The 16698-nt window shown below is 46.9% G+C and overlaps 1 protein-coding gene across 3 annotated transcripts in view; it reads left to right on the forward strand.

The window, feature by feature from the left end:
- Positions 1-13036, forward strand: part of LOC138526521 (apovitellenin-1-like) — a 102732-nt gene extending 89696 nt beyond the window's left edge. For 2 of the 3 annotated variants that reach the window (XM_069637326.1, XM_069637328.1), the window contains exon 4: positions 12545-13036. In XM_069637326.1, coding sequence (XP_069493427.1) covers positions 12545-12698 — 154 coding nt within the window. In that variant the 3' untranslated portion in view covers positions 12699-13036. The remainder of the gene's footprint in view (positions 1-12544) is intronic. The other variant, XM_069637327.1, reaches the window with a different exon arrangement.
- The last annotated feature ends 3662 nt before the right edge of the window (positions 13037-16698 follow it).

Consider the following 16698-nt stretch of genomic DNA (forward strand, 5'->3'; position numbering starts at 1 on the left):
GGTTTGGAGGGAGTGGACGCTTTGTGGTGTAGTGTCATAGCGTGCTGTTTCGGCGGACTGCTTACAGAATGTCGACGCGTGGCCTCTTTGGCAACAGTACACATTGTGATCATGCACTTTGGAGCCTTCTTTTTGGGTTACATGCCTTGTTCCTGTGTGTTAAGTCAACTGAAGCTTTTGATGAAAGCAGTGCAGCACATTTTTCCTACTGCCAAGGTGCTTTTCTCATGTATACCCCCAAGAATAGTGTGGAAGTATTCCAATGATTCCTGTTTCCAGCCAGAGGATGGAAGGAGTCCCATTAACAGAAGCATGTGTGACATCTTGAGTGCTGCTGGGTTGTTCTCTTGTGAGAATGAGAACATTGGATCAAGATACATACACCTATTCAAGGCAAATGGCGTGTCTTTGTCGGACAGTGGCAATGAAATGTTGTTTAACAATCTACACACTGCAGTGAAGACCCTATTGTAAGAATGTGAGCTGACGTTGAAAACACACATTTACGCATGAAACCACAAAGTGTTTCTAGGGAAGCACCTTTAAAACCCCCCCAAAAAAACAACAAAAAAAACCCACCACAACTATTGATGTCCGCTCCGCTGGTTGAAAGTTATTCCCCCACTTCTGCCCACGCCCAGCAGTAAAAGTCAGCAAATATCGCGATAGTTGCAGGGTGGCACGTGTTACATATGCCTCTTTTGCAGATGACGGGCATAGAAAAGGGCCTGTAGAGGCTACGGGATTGGGCAATAATGTTTGTGGGTGTGGTGTGTATGGACAGACTGTGATACACAGTCTATTTCTCGACAGAAATGCAGAGGGTGTGGTTGTGGCTGTGTGTTTCATGAGGCACAGCGTGCAGGTTTTAGGGGATTTCCACATACATTGAGTGAAAGTGAATGGAAAACACTGTGCATGTGTAGTGCAATGGAGTAGCTACAATGAAGTGCCAGATTTTGGTTTCTCTGTGTGACACTTTGGTGACACGCAATCATGACGATATTATTGTTCTTCATTGTGCAGGGAAAATTGCACAGAATGTAACACACCCTTAGGTGCTGTTTGCGATGAAGGAGGCACTTGCCCAGTTCAAGCGTTTGTTTTCGATCTCTTGCATAAGTTTCTATCGGAATAAGCAGCCACCGATGTGGCAGCATCATTTCCTATTTGGTCCGTGAATGCAGACAGCGCAGTACATTGCAAAGAAGAGTATTTGTGCCTTTGTTCGACATGTGCCAAAGGCATACTTTGTCCATGGGACTATGACGTTTCACAGCATGAATACTTTCCCCAGCTATAATTTTCATCTTACTATTCCAGCCATCCCGATTTTTGCACACCACATCTAAATTGCCTTGGTGCCCTTCTTGAAAGTAGTGATATTATTTTGTAGTTAGTGTTGCGCTGTGACTCTCTTGAAAAAACTGCAACATGTAAAAAAACCTCTTTGTACAGCGACCCCCTTTCTACCCCATTCAACTACAGTGTTTACCACACTGCCACGCCTCCCGTCCTGCATGCGTGCATTCGCATATCCGTTGTTGATATGTGAAAGGTGCTTTTTTTATTTACCTTTTCCCCTTTCACAGACACTGGGTGTGTATCTTGAACCTAGCATGACCATGGACAGGCAGGTTAATGCCATCGCATCCTCAGCTGCCTATCATTCCAAACTGATCAATGCAGTTAGGCTGTTCCTGTCACAAGAGAACTGCATCACCATTGCTAGGGCCATGATCGTGTCTAGGCTGGACTACTGCAATGTCCTCTTTGCCGATACATCCCAAAAGAATCTGGCTAAACTTCAAGTAGCTCCGAATAATGCCTTAAGGGCCGCACCTTGTATCGCTCGTAGGGATCACATCTCTGGGGTTAGAAGGCAGGTTCACTGGCTACCCGTCAAAGAAAGGATCCTTTTCAAAACACTGGCTATTGCACACAAATGCACCCATGGATTAGCGCCCACTTACTTAGCTCAGAGGATCATCAAAATAACACCCTCTAGATCCTCCATATCTGCATACGCCAATCACCTCATTGTTCCTCATACACGAAGAGTGCGAGCAGGTGGCTGAAGTTTCCCTACCTTGACTGCAACCTACTGGAACACCCTCCCTGCCCAACTCAGAATGATCGAATCTCACACACCTTCCGTAAAGCCTTAAAGACGAGGCTTTTTGTTTGATTCGCCTTCCACCTTTTGCCATCATCTGAATATCGTACTGTGTACTTTACCTTGACATGTAACCTACTGTAAACTAAGTAACTGTATATATCGCTCTGTACCGTGCTGCTATCCTGTAACCCTGAAGCAAGCCTGCATACATATTCTTTTCAGCGCCTCTATGCCCATGGGCTGTAGCGCGCTATACAAATACTAAAATAAAAATAATAAATAATTTACATTTATTATGGTGTTCTCACACACGCCACAGAAAGGTCAAAAGGCAGGAAAGGTCAGGTACAGAAGGGCCAGCAGTGCCTGGATACTATAGGGGACGTGCCAGGAGATGAAATTATTGGGTGGCCTTCACCTACATGGTGCAAGTCATTGTAATGCTCCCGTTAGGACCGTTCCAATGCACTTCGAAGTACCTTCACTCTTTACAGTAGCGTGTTGCAGTAAATGCACAATACAATGCCTTTGCCGGGCAAGGGTCTGTAGCGCATCATATGGTTTGCATAGGTTGTTTTACAGCTCTGCTGCCCTACGGGAGTGCCTCTCTTGTTGCCCACAGCAGATGTGGGAAATGCTGTACATGAAAGTACCATACGTAATTGTTGGAATGGCGGTAGCCTGCCCATTGGTCCGTTGTATTTTTCATTTTAGTTGTCGACACATGCAGTACAAACACTATGCTACACCATTATTGTTAGGGATAGCATTCACAGATATACATACATTGTGCGATACAAGAAGGTTTACAAGAACGCGAAACACAGCTTTATTACGTGCAGCAGGAAGTCATTTATTCGGTGCGACCTGTGAAGCTACAGCACTTTTCTAACCACCACTAAGGTTGTTTGCGCTGTGCATTTTCTGCTGTTTCTTTCCTTGCCTTTACATGCTGTTCCTTGTTTACTAGTGGCCGTTACACAGTTAGGAGTACTTTAGCCACACATTGGTAGGTTTGCAGAGCCACCCAGAAAGTCGGCAACAGTACTTTAAATGAGGTAGCCTACTGCATGAATCCATAGGGCTGGTGACAGGGGCAGTGTTACCAGCATACATTGAATGACCTATGCATGGGTCTAGGTGTGGAACAGAAACACGTGCGCTTCCACAACTACTTAAAAAAGCATTCGAATATGTGGCCATGTGGCTACTAATGTAGTTCTACGGATACTTGCAGAGTGATTGCACATACGCCAACCGGGTGCAGTGTTCCTAGGAAACGTCCATATTGCTCATTTGTAGTCATCTCGGCCAGTACTGTGCGGCACAGATTTATCATGCACTGTTAACACAAAAAGAGAGCCTACTGATACACTAAACAATATTGACTATGTACATCTGTTATTGGCAGGATACACCAACACTATTCAGAAAAGTAAGGGGTAGCGCAAATGGATATATTCACCAGACAATTTGGCCTTTCCACATGTTTATGATGAGGGCAGCCAAGGAATCAGTAACTAACTGTTGTTAACTGGACGTTAAGGTTATGTTGCCGTACCAAATAACTATCCTCTTTACAGAAAACGCTATGCTAAATCAACATTCTGCTTACAGTATCCTACTAAAAACCCATGAAATTCACTAACAAAAACATTGTTAAAGGGACGTTATGGTTAAGTTGCACTAGCAAAAACCTATGGAATTCTATGGAAACCCGTTGTTACAGGGACGTTATTGTTATAGGTAAAACCAAAAAACCTCAGCTATTTGCCAGTTATGGTAAGCTAAGCAACCATAACTCGCACCACCACTGTGCACTGCTAAAACTAACAGCCATAACAGCAAAGATGACGGGCCTCATTACGAGTTTGGAGGTAGCCATGCCCTTAATAAAGGCATGGCTGCCTCCAAACTCGGGTCCGGGTTCCCTGAATGAAGAATTACCGGGCCATTCCAACCTTGGAGAACCCGGTAATTCCTCATTCAAAAAACCCATCCCCATTCCCATTTGAGCTCCCATAGGGCTCAATAGGAGCTAATAACGGGCCTGTTAATAACAGGCCCGTTATTAGCTCCCTGGTCCCCTTGCGGGACCCGAAAAGGACATCTGGTCTGACCAAACTTTCAGGGCGGGTCCCGCAAGGGAACCTCGTAATAGGGCGGAATGGGTTTACTGACACCGGCACCATTACCGGCGCCAGTAAACCCACTCCGCCAGCCTCATAATGAGGCTCAACATCATAAATGTCATTGATGACATCACTGATGACATCACATTTGAAATTTATTTTGATGTAAAGTCCCCACAAGGGGTTGTGTTTATAATGTTGGTAACATGATGTTTGGGGTGATTGTGTAATGATAAACCTGTAATAACTAGCTAACAATTCAAGACTTACTACACACTTGTGCTAGTACAAACAATAAATGTGAAGACTCAAAATGTATACAAACCAGAGGCACATACAGGGAAACTAAAGTAAGGAAGAAAGAAACAACATCATCAGAAAATGTTAATAGCATTACAGTTTATTTTCATGTATACAAATGAATTGTGTGTTTGAGGCCTGCCTATTGCCTCATGTATGTGCACCATGAGCTGAGACCAAACTCTAAGGAAAGTACTTTAAGAACATATGAAAAGGTTAACGTCTAGATATACAGCACCTTTTGAATTTTAATATTCTGAGTGTCAGTGACCAAAATCACCAGGCCTAGAAATTTCAGTGACCAGAAATAAGTGCCCCACATATGTGATGTCATTAGTGATGTCATCAATGACATTTAATAGAATTTCATAGGTTTTTGCTAGTGCAACTTAACCATAACGTCCCTTTAACAATGTTTTTGGTAGTGAATATGTATATATATAAATATGTATATATGTAAAAATATATAGTTTTTTTACTGAATTTCATAGGTTTTTATTAGTGCAACTTAACCATAACGTCCCTTTAAAAGGATGAAGGCCATTAGCACCCTAGGTTGCCAAAGCAGGAACCCGGGGTGCAAAAAAATATGTGCGGCGTCCGGGTGTAGGAAGGAACATCCTTTACCAATATGGCCACCATGGAAAGGGAAGGTGGGGTTCCATACAGGGCCCCTCTTCGCTTTCCATGGCAGCCTACAGAAGGCAAAAGATTTTTCTTCCTTTTGAAATCTATACCAATTTCGAATAACTTTACCACAAAGCCAGTCCCAGGAGGACATGGCCACTTTAACCCCATGTTTTGTCCCTCATGGTCATGGCCAGTAGCCAAATTGTCCAGATCATTACCTTATTATATGACCCGGACAATGTGGGCACTGCCCATGACCACAGGCTACACCTCAGGCACCAAAGGTATATCACTATTTTTTGTATCTACATTATGACACTGGTCAAAAAATAAAACACGGGCACATTTGCAAAACCATGCCATGCAAAACCATGCTTCCAGGCCCTTCTCAATGCTCCTTACACAAGTATGCTGGAAATCCACCCATGTTTTATTTTTTCAAAAGTGTCAAATATATGCACAAACAATCGTCATATAACCTAGCCCCCACTTGACAAAAATACATTCAGACTTTACGAAAACATTTATATCTAGATCTATAATCTTTTTGCAAACCTTTGTGTAGATTTGTCAAATGGCACCACATTAATAAGCCTTTACAATATTTTGGGACCCCCCTCTAATTTTGCCCCTCTTGATATGATATGATATGATATGGCATTTGTAACGCGCCTATACACAAGTGTTTCAAGGCGCGACGAGGCAGGGAGGGGGGAACAAAGGGAAGACAGACAACGATCCTACTAGGCCAGGTGTCATTCAGACCGCGCAAGTGCAGGGGTAGGGGGAAGGGAAAAATGCAAGGGGAAGGGGGAGGGGGGGAGTGCAATACAAATAGTAGAATAGAAATAAAATAATAAATAAATAGGGCCAGCTGGTGGCAAGTGCAAGGTAAGTGCAGACAAGTGCTGGGGAGGGGGTGGGGGGGCTGTAGTGATACAGAGACAGTCCCGCAGTGCAGGGGTTGCCAGGGAGGCAGTGCAAGTGAAGAGTGACTGGGTTCAGGACCGAGGTCGGTGAGAGTGGCCCAGGTGCAGGATCAGTGCAGTTTTAGTGAAGAATTTAGCAGGGGAGAGGGGGAGAGAAAGCAGAAGCAAAGAGGAAGGTTTTGAGGTGCTTCCGGAACCGGAGATGGTTCTCCTCAAGTTTCAGGGAGGCAGGAAGTCTGTTCTAGAGGGAGGCACCTGCCGCGGAGAGAGATCTACCCCCAGCTCGTTGCTTCGAGAAGCAGCTGACCCTGAGGGAGTTGGAGACGGATGAGCGAAGGGCTCGGCAAGGAAGATATTTAGGAAGAGATAGTTGAAGGTATTTAGGCCCCAGACCCCAGAAGGCCTTGTGGACAATGCAGAGGGTTTTGAACTTAATCCTCGCAGCCACTGGGAGCCAGTGTAGAGATTTCAGTCCTGGAGAGATACGGTCCCTGGGCTTGAGGCCAAGGACAAGTCTCGCAGTTCTGTTCTGGATGAGTTGCAGAGGGCGGAGAGTGGAGGCAGGCAGATTAAGATAGAGGCTGTTACAGTAGTCCAGCTTCGAGAGAACCAGGGCTCGGGAGACAGTGAGCTTCTGGGGGAAGGAGAGGAAGGGAAGAATACCTCTGAGGAGGTGCAGCTGGTAATGTGACTTCTTAGAGACGTCAGATATATGAGGAGAGAAGGAGAGTGTGGAGTCGAAGATGACCCCGAGGTTTTTTGCCTTGTAGGTAGGAGCAGGAAGAGGGCCAAGAGAGGCCGGCCAGAGAGCTGCAGGGAAGGAGGGAGTGGGTGTGCCGATGAGTAGGATCTCAGTCTTACTAGCATTAAGGCAGAGGTCATTGGCAGCACACCAATCCTGGATAGCAGACAGTAAGTCAGAGATGAGGGAGGGAGCGGAGGAGGCCGAGGGTAGCCTGAAAATGAGCTGGGTATCATCCGCATAGCACTGAAAGTTGGGGCAGAGGGCGGCGATGCGGTGTGCAAGGAGTGCCATTTACTGGTTGAACAGCCAGGGACAGAGATTAGATCCCTGGGGAACGCCACAGGTGGAGAAAAAGATGTCAGAGAGGAAGGACCCAAGTTGGACCTGGGAGGGTCGATTGGAAAGGAAAGAGGTCAGCCACGCCAGAGCCTGACCAGTGATACCCAGGTTATCACGGAGACGGTTGAGCAGGATGGCATGGTTGACAGTGTCAAAGGCAGAAGAGAGATCGAGCAGAATGAGAACACACTGAGTGTTGGAGTCGAGGTTTAAGAGCAGATCCTCACGGATGTTCAGGAGAGCAGTTTCCGTGCTTCTGGCCGCTCTGAAGCTAGATTGATGGTCATGGAGACTGTCAACAGCTTCAGCATGGAGGTTAAGCTGGGAGATGGCCAGTTTCTCCAGGAGCTTGCCCAGGAAGGGAGTGATGGAGATTGGGCGATAGTTAGCCGGACAGGAGGGGTCGGCAGAGGGTTTCTTAAGGAGAGGGTGCACAAGGGAGTGCTTGAGGGGGGATGGGAAGACTCCAGAGGCGAAGGAGTGGTTGAAAAAGTCAGCCAGGGCAGGAACCAGGGAGTCGATGTGGTCCTTGATAGTTTAGACGAGACTTTCATAGATCGGACTTGTCTGGAAACCTCGTCAGCAGAAAAAGGGGAAAGGCAGAGAAGGAGGGAGGAGGGGTGGCTGCAGAAGGGCCAGAGGAGGAGCAGGGAAGAGAGGGGGGTGGTGATAGGAGGAGAGTGAGGACAGGATGTCCTGAGTTTTAGAGATGAAGTGGGAGGCCAGTGCAGTGCAGAGGGCCTGGGAGGGGACAGGAGAGGTAGAGACTGCAACAGGGTTGGCAAGCTCCTTGCAGATTTTAAAGAGCTCAGCCGAGTTGTTAGATGCCGCAGAGATGCGGGCTTGGATAAGGGCTCTCTTCTTGGTGAGAACAGAGAGACGGTATTGCCTTTGGAGCAGGCGGCAGGCCAGTTTGTCAGAGGATGAACATGAAGCACGCCATTTCCTCTCTGCCACCCTGCACTTGCGTTTTAGGGTGATGAGATCCGAATCATACCAGGAGTTACATTTGGCTTTGGGCTTCAGGCGGATTTTCATGACAGGGGCAAGGATATCAAGAGTATCAGATATAGCAGAGTGGAGCAAGGAGAGGGCTGTGTCAGGGTGGGAGTCAGGCGAAGGGGGGGGGCGAGAAGGTGGCAGCGAAAGGCGCAACTGACACGCGCTTCATGGGTCGAATGACCGAGAAGGTGGGTGGCAATGATGAGGGTGGCTTTGCCTGTGGGGTAGGGAGGGTGAGGTAGGAGGATAGGAGAAAGTGATCACTCCAGGAGAGAGGAGTGGAGAGTGGAGAGAGGGACAGAGAGGGGAAGGTCAGAAGAGATCAGAGCATCAAGAGTGTGCCCTGCAGAATGAGTAGGCCCAGACGGGAGAATAGAGAGTGAGAGAGAGTCGCAGAGGTCACGAAAGAGTCCAGTGGGGGGACAGGAGGCATCCAGGTGGATGTTGAAGTCACCAAGAAAGAGGAGTTGAGTGGTAGAGGACAGGAGTGAGGAGGAGAGGTCAGCCCACTCAGAGAGGAAGGAGGAAAGTTGACCAGGTGGCTGATAGATAGTAGCCACGGTAAGGGAATGGCTAGGAGAGAGAGAGAGTCGGGAGACAAGAGATTCAAAAGAGGAGTAGGTCTGCGTAGGAGTGACAGTGGCAGGAATCCACTCCGGGAAGATAAGGGCTACCCCCCCCCTGCACGGTTGGGTCTTGGCAGGGAGAGGATCTTGTAGCCATCAGGTAGGAGTGTGTCAAAGCTGGTGACAGAGCTGGCCATGAACCATGTCTCAGTAAGACCGAGGACGTCAATGTCCAGTTCCTCAAGAAGGCGGCAGATATCAGAGGAATGCCTCATGGCAGAGCGAGCGTTGAGTGTGGCAATGTGGAGAAGGTTGCCATCCTTGAAGGATTTCCGGGGAGGGGTACAGATCAGAGGTACGCCCTGCGGCGGTGTACAAGAGGGAGGTGAAGAAGGAGCAAGAGAGGGGGCAGGGAGGGAGGGTGGAGGCAAGGTAGCCGAGGACAGATGAGGGGGGACAGCAGGAGAGGAAAGGAAGTTGATGAGGCGTGGGAAGCGTCTATCAAAGAGGTGAAGGTTGGCCTGAGGACCTTGGACCAGGACAGTCCCATTAGCGTAGACATTAATGATGGCCTTAGAGGAGAGGAAGGAGGCCAAGAGGACACCCCAACGGGTGCCACCATTAATGGGAGAAGAGGATAAAGGAGAGAGCACAGAGACCATATGAAGGGTCCATAGGTCAGGCGAGGGCACGAAAAAGAGGATGTCGGTAAGAGTTTCCTTGGAGCAGGCACTAGTGTAGGTGTCAGCCATAGGGAGGCCTGGGTTGGAGACCAGGATGTCCTTTTTAAACTTTTTCCTACCAGATTTAGTGAGGAGAGCAGGATAGTCAATAGAGAAGCAGTTAGAGAAGATGGGCGAGATAGAGAGCACCATGGAGTAGGGGGGAAAAGGGGGGGGGGGGGAGACAGACGAGACAAGAGCTTGCAGGCAGGAAGTGAGCGGCAAGCCCAGGTTTATCACATTTAGACAGTGAGTGCGTATTAGGTACAAATGCCACCTAAGTTTGAGAGTCCTGCGAGGGGGAAGAAACCAAGTTTACCACATTTAGACAGTGAGTGCGTATTAGGTACAAATGCCACCTAAGTTTGAGAGTCCTGCGAGGGGGAAGAAACCAAGTTTACCACATTTAGACAGTGAGTGCGTATTAGGTACAGATGCCACCTAAGTTTGAGAATCCTGCGAGGGGGAAGAACCCAAGTTTACCACATTTAGACAGTGAGTGCGTATTAGGTACAAATGCCACCTAAGTTTGAGAGTCCTGCGAGGGGGAAGAAACCAAGTTTACCACATTTAGACAGTGACAAATCCCACCAAACTTCCAAAATCATTTATATCCATAGGTATTATCAGTTTCCCAAATTAAGTGTAGATTCGTCAAATGGCACATAATGGCACATAATTTATAAGATTTTACATAATTTTGGGAACCCCCCTCTAGTTTTGTCCCTCTTGACAGAATCCCACCAAACTTTACCAAGAGCGGGTGAAGTAGTTGCACACATGTGCGGTTTTCATTTGCTCGTGTCACTAACTCTGCTGCGGTCTTCACTGATACGTGTTTCTACCAATGCGTGTGCACAGACTTCTCTGCTGCGTGAAATCTCCTATGTGCGTGCGCTTTGCAAAGTGAACTCTTCTACGCGTGAGCGTGGTCTACACCGCTACGTGCTTTCTTCAACATGTGTGCGCGGTCTTCACAGCTACGTGTTTTCCACAACGCGTGTGCCTGGTCTTCTCAGCTACGTGCTATCTACAGCGCTTGTGTTTGGTCTTCACAGCTATGTGTTATCTACCACGCATGTGTGCGGTCTTCGCAGCTACGTGTTTTCTACAATGCTTGTGCGTGGTCTTCGCAGCTACCTGTTTTCTTCAACGCGTGTGCGTGTTCGGATAAGCTGCGTGTGAGCTCGGATTCATCTGTTAAGAGCGTGCGTGCGAGTTTGAAAAAGATACACTGCTACATGCTTCCTTCAATGCGTGTGCACGGTCTTCTCAGCTACGTGTTATCTACAGCGTGTGTGTGCAGTCTTCGCAGCTGTGTGTTTTCTACAGCATGTGTGCGTCGTCTTCACTGCTACGTGTTTTCCGTTAACTCCTGTGCGCGGCCATCATTTCTGTGTGTTTTTTTCAACGCGTCTCCGTGTTTGGATGAGGCGCGCATGCGAGTTTGGAAAAGAAAGTGTCTGCGCGTTTTGACTGGTGCGGTATATGTCAAAAGCGGGTGAAGTAGTTGCGCATGTGCGCTTTACCACGTGAACTCTTCTATGCGTGAGCGTGGTCTACACCGCTACGTGCTTTCTTCGTGTACGGATGTTTTTTAGTTAAGACTTTTTTTGCTTCTTGCAGCCATATACCAACTCATCTTAATCACCCCTCACCTCCCCAAACATGCAATATTGTGTTTTTTTACATGTTTTACCACGATGTCCGCGGACACCGGACGAGAATCCAAGATGCCGGGCGTCTCCAAATATCTGACGCACTTCACGCTTCACCCCAGCCAATCAGAGAGCATGTCACATGTCCATGGACATGACACAACCCGCTTGGCCAATCCGTGTCCTGTTCGCGGAACGAACAGGGAAGTGCGTCCGCGGAGCGGACATAGATATCACTAATTTTTTTGCCTTACATTTTGGTCATTTAAAAAAAAAACTAATGGACGGATTTACACCAAATTAACAAAAGCACGCTTTCGGGACCAAGTCGCTGCTCCTGCCGCAAATTTGGTGAAAATCCGTCCTGCGGTTTGGGCTGTAGGCGTGAGTAAAGTTTTTACTATGGGAAAAACAGAGGTTTTGGGATCCCCCCTATAACTTTGCCCCCACTGGACCAAACCTCACCAAACTTTGCAATTCAGAGTGGGCCATATAATCTTTTGCAAAGTTTGGTGAGGATTCGTCCAGGGGAGCAAAGTTATAAGCCGCCGAAAAGTGCTCTTCCTATGGGATTAGCAACTTAACCATAACTACACAGCCACTACGGTGGCTGTGTAATATATATTCACATGTATACATGTATATATACTGATGTGCCTTTCAAATAATTTGTGTGACATTTGTGAAATAGGATGAATCCACCTCAAAAGATGTTTCATTTCTGACAGCCTACTGGACAGGAACTATTTAAAGGAAATGTAAATTGAGCTATTACAATATGTCCTTCTTCCCCTCATGTTAAAAAAGCCCCATAACAGTCTAATTGCTCTGAAAGTTCTGAAAGCTTTCCTTCCTTTCTTTCGATTCGTTAAGGGAATTGTACCTGGATTCCAGGTAAGTGCAGGTTACACAAAGACATAGAAGTGGGGTGAACATGTGGCAGGCATGAAGAAAGTGCTAGCAGAGGGAAAGGCTGCACTGCAAGGGACCAATCAGGAGCCATTGTCTGCAGTGGTGAGAAACTGATTGAAATGTAGAGTCCCTCTCAGATAGAACTTCAATATGTCCTGGGAAGAGCTAAAGCTCACTCTAGGCATAACTAAAAAGGAAGAAGTGGGAAAACAGTTAATAGATTAGTGATCATAGACCTAGAGGAACATATGAATCTTCAGCTCTCTACTGAAAGTCCTATGGTAGGGGTAATGAATGTCCTTTGCAGCGAGAAAGGCAGCCTCTACTGCGACACCACATTTAGGGACCCAGTACAGTTAATGTTAAGCAGATCATTGTAACTATTCATGTGCTAGTGACACTGTTGACAAACGCCTAGCATCTAAAACAATCTAGATATTCTTTCTGCAACCACCTCTGCTAAAACGTACCCTGGCTGTCTCTCTTACAGAAACTACCTGATTCAAAAAACTGCGGCCATCACCCGCTTTGCTGAAGACCTTCAGAAAGAAATAGAATCGCAGCTGAAGAAAGAGAAACACAAGGAGGAGAAGGAGCAAGAGAAGCAGGAGCGTCGCAAGCAGAAAGAGGAGCAACACAACTAGTAGACTTGCTCCAAGTCACTGCTGGATCTCAAGATGCGTGGAGTTCCTCATCATCCCAATTCACATAACTCACGGGAAATTTATTCCGCTCGATCTCTTGAAGGCTTCCAATGCTCATGAAAGGAATCCAAATCACAAACATGTATGACAGATATCAAGAAGTGAAAATATATAGATGGGCAAGGGTAAGAAGGAAGTGGAAGGACTATTCTCTTTCAACAATGATAACTTTTTCCCATGTTTTCCAGCAGTCGTGAATAGCAAGTTTAAGTTCAGCTTTGTTTTGTAAGGAATCATTCTTCCATAAAACCAACATAAACATAATTACATTTACAATACATTCCGCTGAAAGCCTCATTCTTTGTTCTACACCCTGGCACGCAAGGAGATCAGTGAGCATTTCCAAGTGCATCAGAGTTGGCCTTGAGTGTCTAGAGTGACTTTCTGAGTGTTCTGGGCCTTGGAGAGATACGCATAGGATGGTGAAACATGACATGCATTGGATTTTCGGTTACACTGAAATTACACTTTCTGTTGGTGTCACATGCTGTCCACTGGACTCCCAAACCAATTAGTGGCAACAAAGTGAGACTGAATTTGGCCAAGATCAAGCGAGAGTATAGCTTTCCGACCCATAGGGCCTCATTACACGGAAGGCGGTAAGGGTTAACGGTCACCGGTAATGGTACTGGTGACCGTTAACCCTTACCGCCTTACTACGAGGTCCCTTTGCGGGTAGGTACTTTAACGCGTGCTGTTTAGCAGGCGTTAAAAATCAACCCGCAAAGGGACCAGGGTGCTAATTACGGTACCGCAATTTGCGGCACCGTAATTAGCGCCTTCCCCATTCCCATAGAGCCCTATGGGGCAAAAATGGGAATTGGGAAGGACAATGGGGGAAGGGGGAATTACCGCCCCGCCAACATTGGAATAGGGCGATAATTCCCCTTTCCACCAAGGCGGTGCCGGTATTTTACCGGCATGGACCAAGGTGCTAATAGCACCTTGGTCCTCCGCCTACCGTGTAATGAGGCCCATAGTAAGTAATGCTCATGTCCTACTGATGTTTTAAGTGCAAATATAAAGGGCCTCATTACACGGATGGCGGTAGGGATTTACCGGTACCGGTAAAATACCGGTACCGGTAAATCCCTACCGCCTTACTACGAGGTCCCTTTGCGGGTTGGGGGATTTAACGCCTGCTTTTTGCAGGCGTTAAAATCCAACCCGCTAAGGGACCTCGGAGCTAATTATGGCACCGCAAAATTGCGGTGCCGTAATTAGCGCCTTCCCCATTCCCATAGAGCCCTATGGGGCAGAAATGGGAATGGGGAAGGGCAATGGCGGAAAGGGGATTTACCGCCCCTCCAACCTTGGAATGGGGCGGTAAATCCCCTTTCCGCCAAGGCGGTGCCGGTATTTTACCAGCATGAGCCAGGGCGCTAATAGCACCATGGCTCACCGCCTACCGGGTAATGAGGCCCAAAGACATTGAAGGTTTTCATTAGTTTGCCTCTTTTTCATTCTTAAAATTTAAAGGAACATGTCTTTACCAGCTTTCTGGAATTAGAGTCAAGATTGTCCGACTCCGCGATCCATGAAACTAGACCTTGTTTAACTAATTTGGACTTACTGTATTCCATCGGTCCCATGACCAGGCGAAGACCAATGTCACTCTGCGGTAAAAGAATCAATGGCAGCATTTGGATAATTCCTTATTCTTAGTTCTAATAGTTCAGCAGAAATTAGACAGTGGGTGAATCTATTGAACAGACATCTTGCAGATCAGGAAGGTTTTTTAAGAATTTATACCAGGCTAGAATGGCTTTGATAAAAATCAAATCCACCGTCATTTTCCAAAATGTAATCCCTAAGTAAAAGCGCACTCTTGATAGAATCTCACTAAACTTGCGCATTTTGTGAAGCAGCGTCCCTGCCAAGTCCCCTGAACTCCACACAGCACTCCACCATTCTGCCTACCTACAGGGATTTGTGGAAGATACACCAAGAGTGTGGCTGCTGATGGTGGCGCTGCCACCATATATCTTGTGGGGCAAGCCGCATTGTGCTGTAGGCACTCACAGAGATGGGTGAGTCTGGTAAAAAGAGAACCTCGGTAGGGGTGCAGCTTTCCCTTCTGGCATGTGCATCGCACAAAAGTGTGGGGGAAGAGGGAGGGTTGGGGACTTCCAAAATAGGGTTATACGACCTCCTGTTGTGTTATGTTGTTTTGTACATCCTCATCAATTAGTTTATTTCGGCTGTATGACAATCCATATAACACATATACACATATACACATATGGGCCTCATTATAAGTTTGTCGGTCCGGAAACAATGGTGCCGGTAAGCCTACCGGCACAGTTGTTTCCGGACCGGCAAACTACAAGTCTGCCTGCTGGAGCCACTGTACCCAATAGGTCTGACCCTGCTGGGCGCAGTGGCCATGGTAAGCAGACTTGTGACGGGAGCACTGGCACCGCTGTTATGTGTTTGCCTGATGGAGCCTCTGTGTCCGACAGGTCTAACCCTACCGGGCGCAGCGGTCACGGTAGGCAAACCCTTCACAAAAACACCAACAGGACTACTTGGGAATGGGGATTAACAAATATACCAGCCCCTGACTTTCCCCAGCCGCCGAACTTGTAATGAGCCGGAGGCACCAGGAAGTCAGGCGGTGGTACATTTTTACGGATCCGGTGGCAACCCACTGGTAGCACCGGCAGACCCGTAATGAGGCCCATGGTCTCTCTTCTTGAAGCCAAGAGTGATCCTAACAGCGCTGTTTTGTATTAGTTGAAGCATGGCACCATCGCTCTTACAAAATCGCTACCAGCAAACTGCTGCAGTAGTCCATTTTAGCGCAAACAATGGCCCTAGCAACCGTTTTGCAGTTTGCTGTGGAAATGTAAGGTCGTAGCAGGGCCAACAATTGTATGTAGTATGCTGATGAGGATACTAAATGATTTATTTGGGCTTGCATGTTGAGATTCTGGTCTAGAAATATTCCCAGTGTTTTGACTTTCTTTTGTATGGGAAAGACACATTCTGCTACCTTAAAATGCAAGTATTCTCCCCAGATCTTGAAGATTTTATTTTCTGTTACTGCAATCATCAGCTCGGTTTTTGCATTGTTCAAGGCCACTTTCCACCATCCAAGCCTGTATTCATTTGTATGTTTCATTCACTTTTTCTGTGTCCTGCTCATGCCTGCCAGAGAGGGAAATAACACATTGCGTATTGTCTGCACAATTCGTAACCCAGGCGTCCCTCTCCTCCAACATGTCAAAAAGGGGAACCATAAATATATTATATAGTGAGGGGGAGAGGCACGCCCCCTGCGGCACTCCAAACAACAATGGTGCCTGCGCAGCCTCAGCGTCCTCACCACAAACCCTAATATGTCTGTTATTCAAGAAAGATTGAATCCACAAAGCAGTCTTATCTGAGAAGCCACCTACTGCATCTACCCGGTGACCAGTAAAGAATGGCCTACCAGGTCGAAAGCTGAAGACAAATCAAGCAGCAAGAGTAGTGCAACCTACCCTTTATCCATCACCTGCAACAGCCTGGTCTTTAGATCCAGTAACGCTGTTTCAGAGCTATGCCCTTGCCTGAAGCCAGACTGCCATTTATTTAAAATATCATGTGTGTAGAGATATTCTAAAATGTGGACATACGCAACACAATCTAAACATTTTAATAAAAGTAGTGTGTTGCTAATAGGACTATAGTTAGTAGGAATCAATGCATCCAATCCTGTATTTCTTGAACTGAGGAGTGAGCCAGGCATTCCTGAGCTCATCTGGAACATTATTGTACTTAAAAGATAAATTAACAAATCTGGACAAGCACCCAATCAATGATGGAGTGGAATCTTTAATAGTAATGGCTGGGCAAACAACCCCTTTGCACTTAGTGGGTTTAAGCTTGTTTATAATAGCTGCCAACTCAGTTTCAGATACTGGTCTGAAAATCAAATTGGAATTCCGTAATCGTC

The sequence above is a fragment of the Ambystoma mexicanum genome, chromosome 7p, assembly GCF_040938575.1.
Source record: "Ambystoma mexicanum isolate Mex_15411 chromosome 7p, UKY_AmexF1_1, whole genome shotgun sequence".
In the NCBI taxonomy this organism is placed as follows: domain Eukaryota; kingdom Metazoa; phylum Chordata; class Amphibia; order Caudata; family Ambystomatidae; genus Ambystoma; species Ambystoma mexicanum.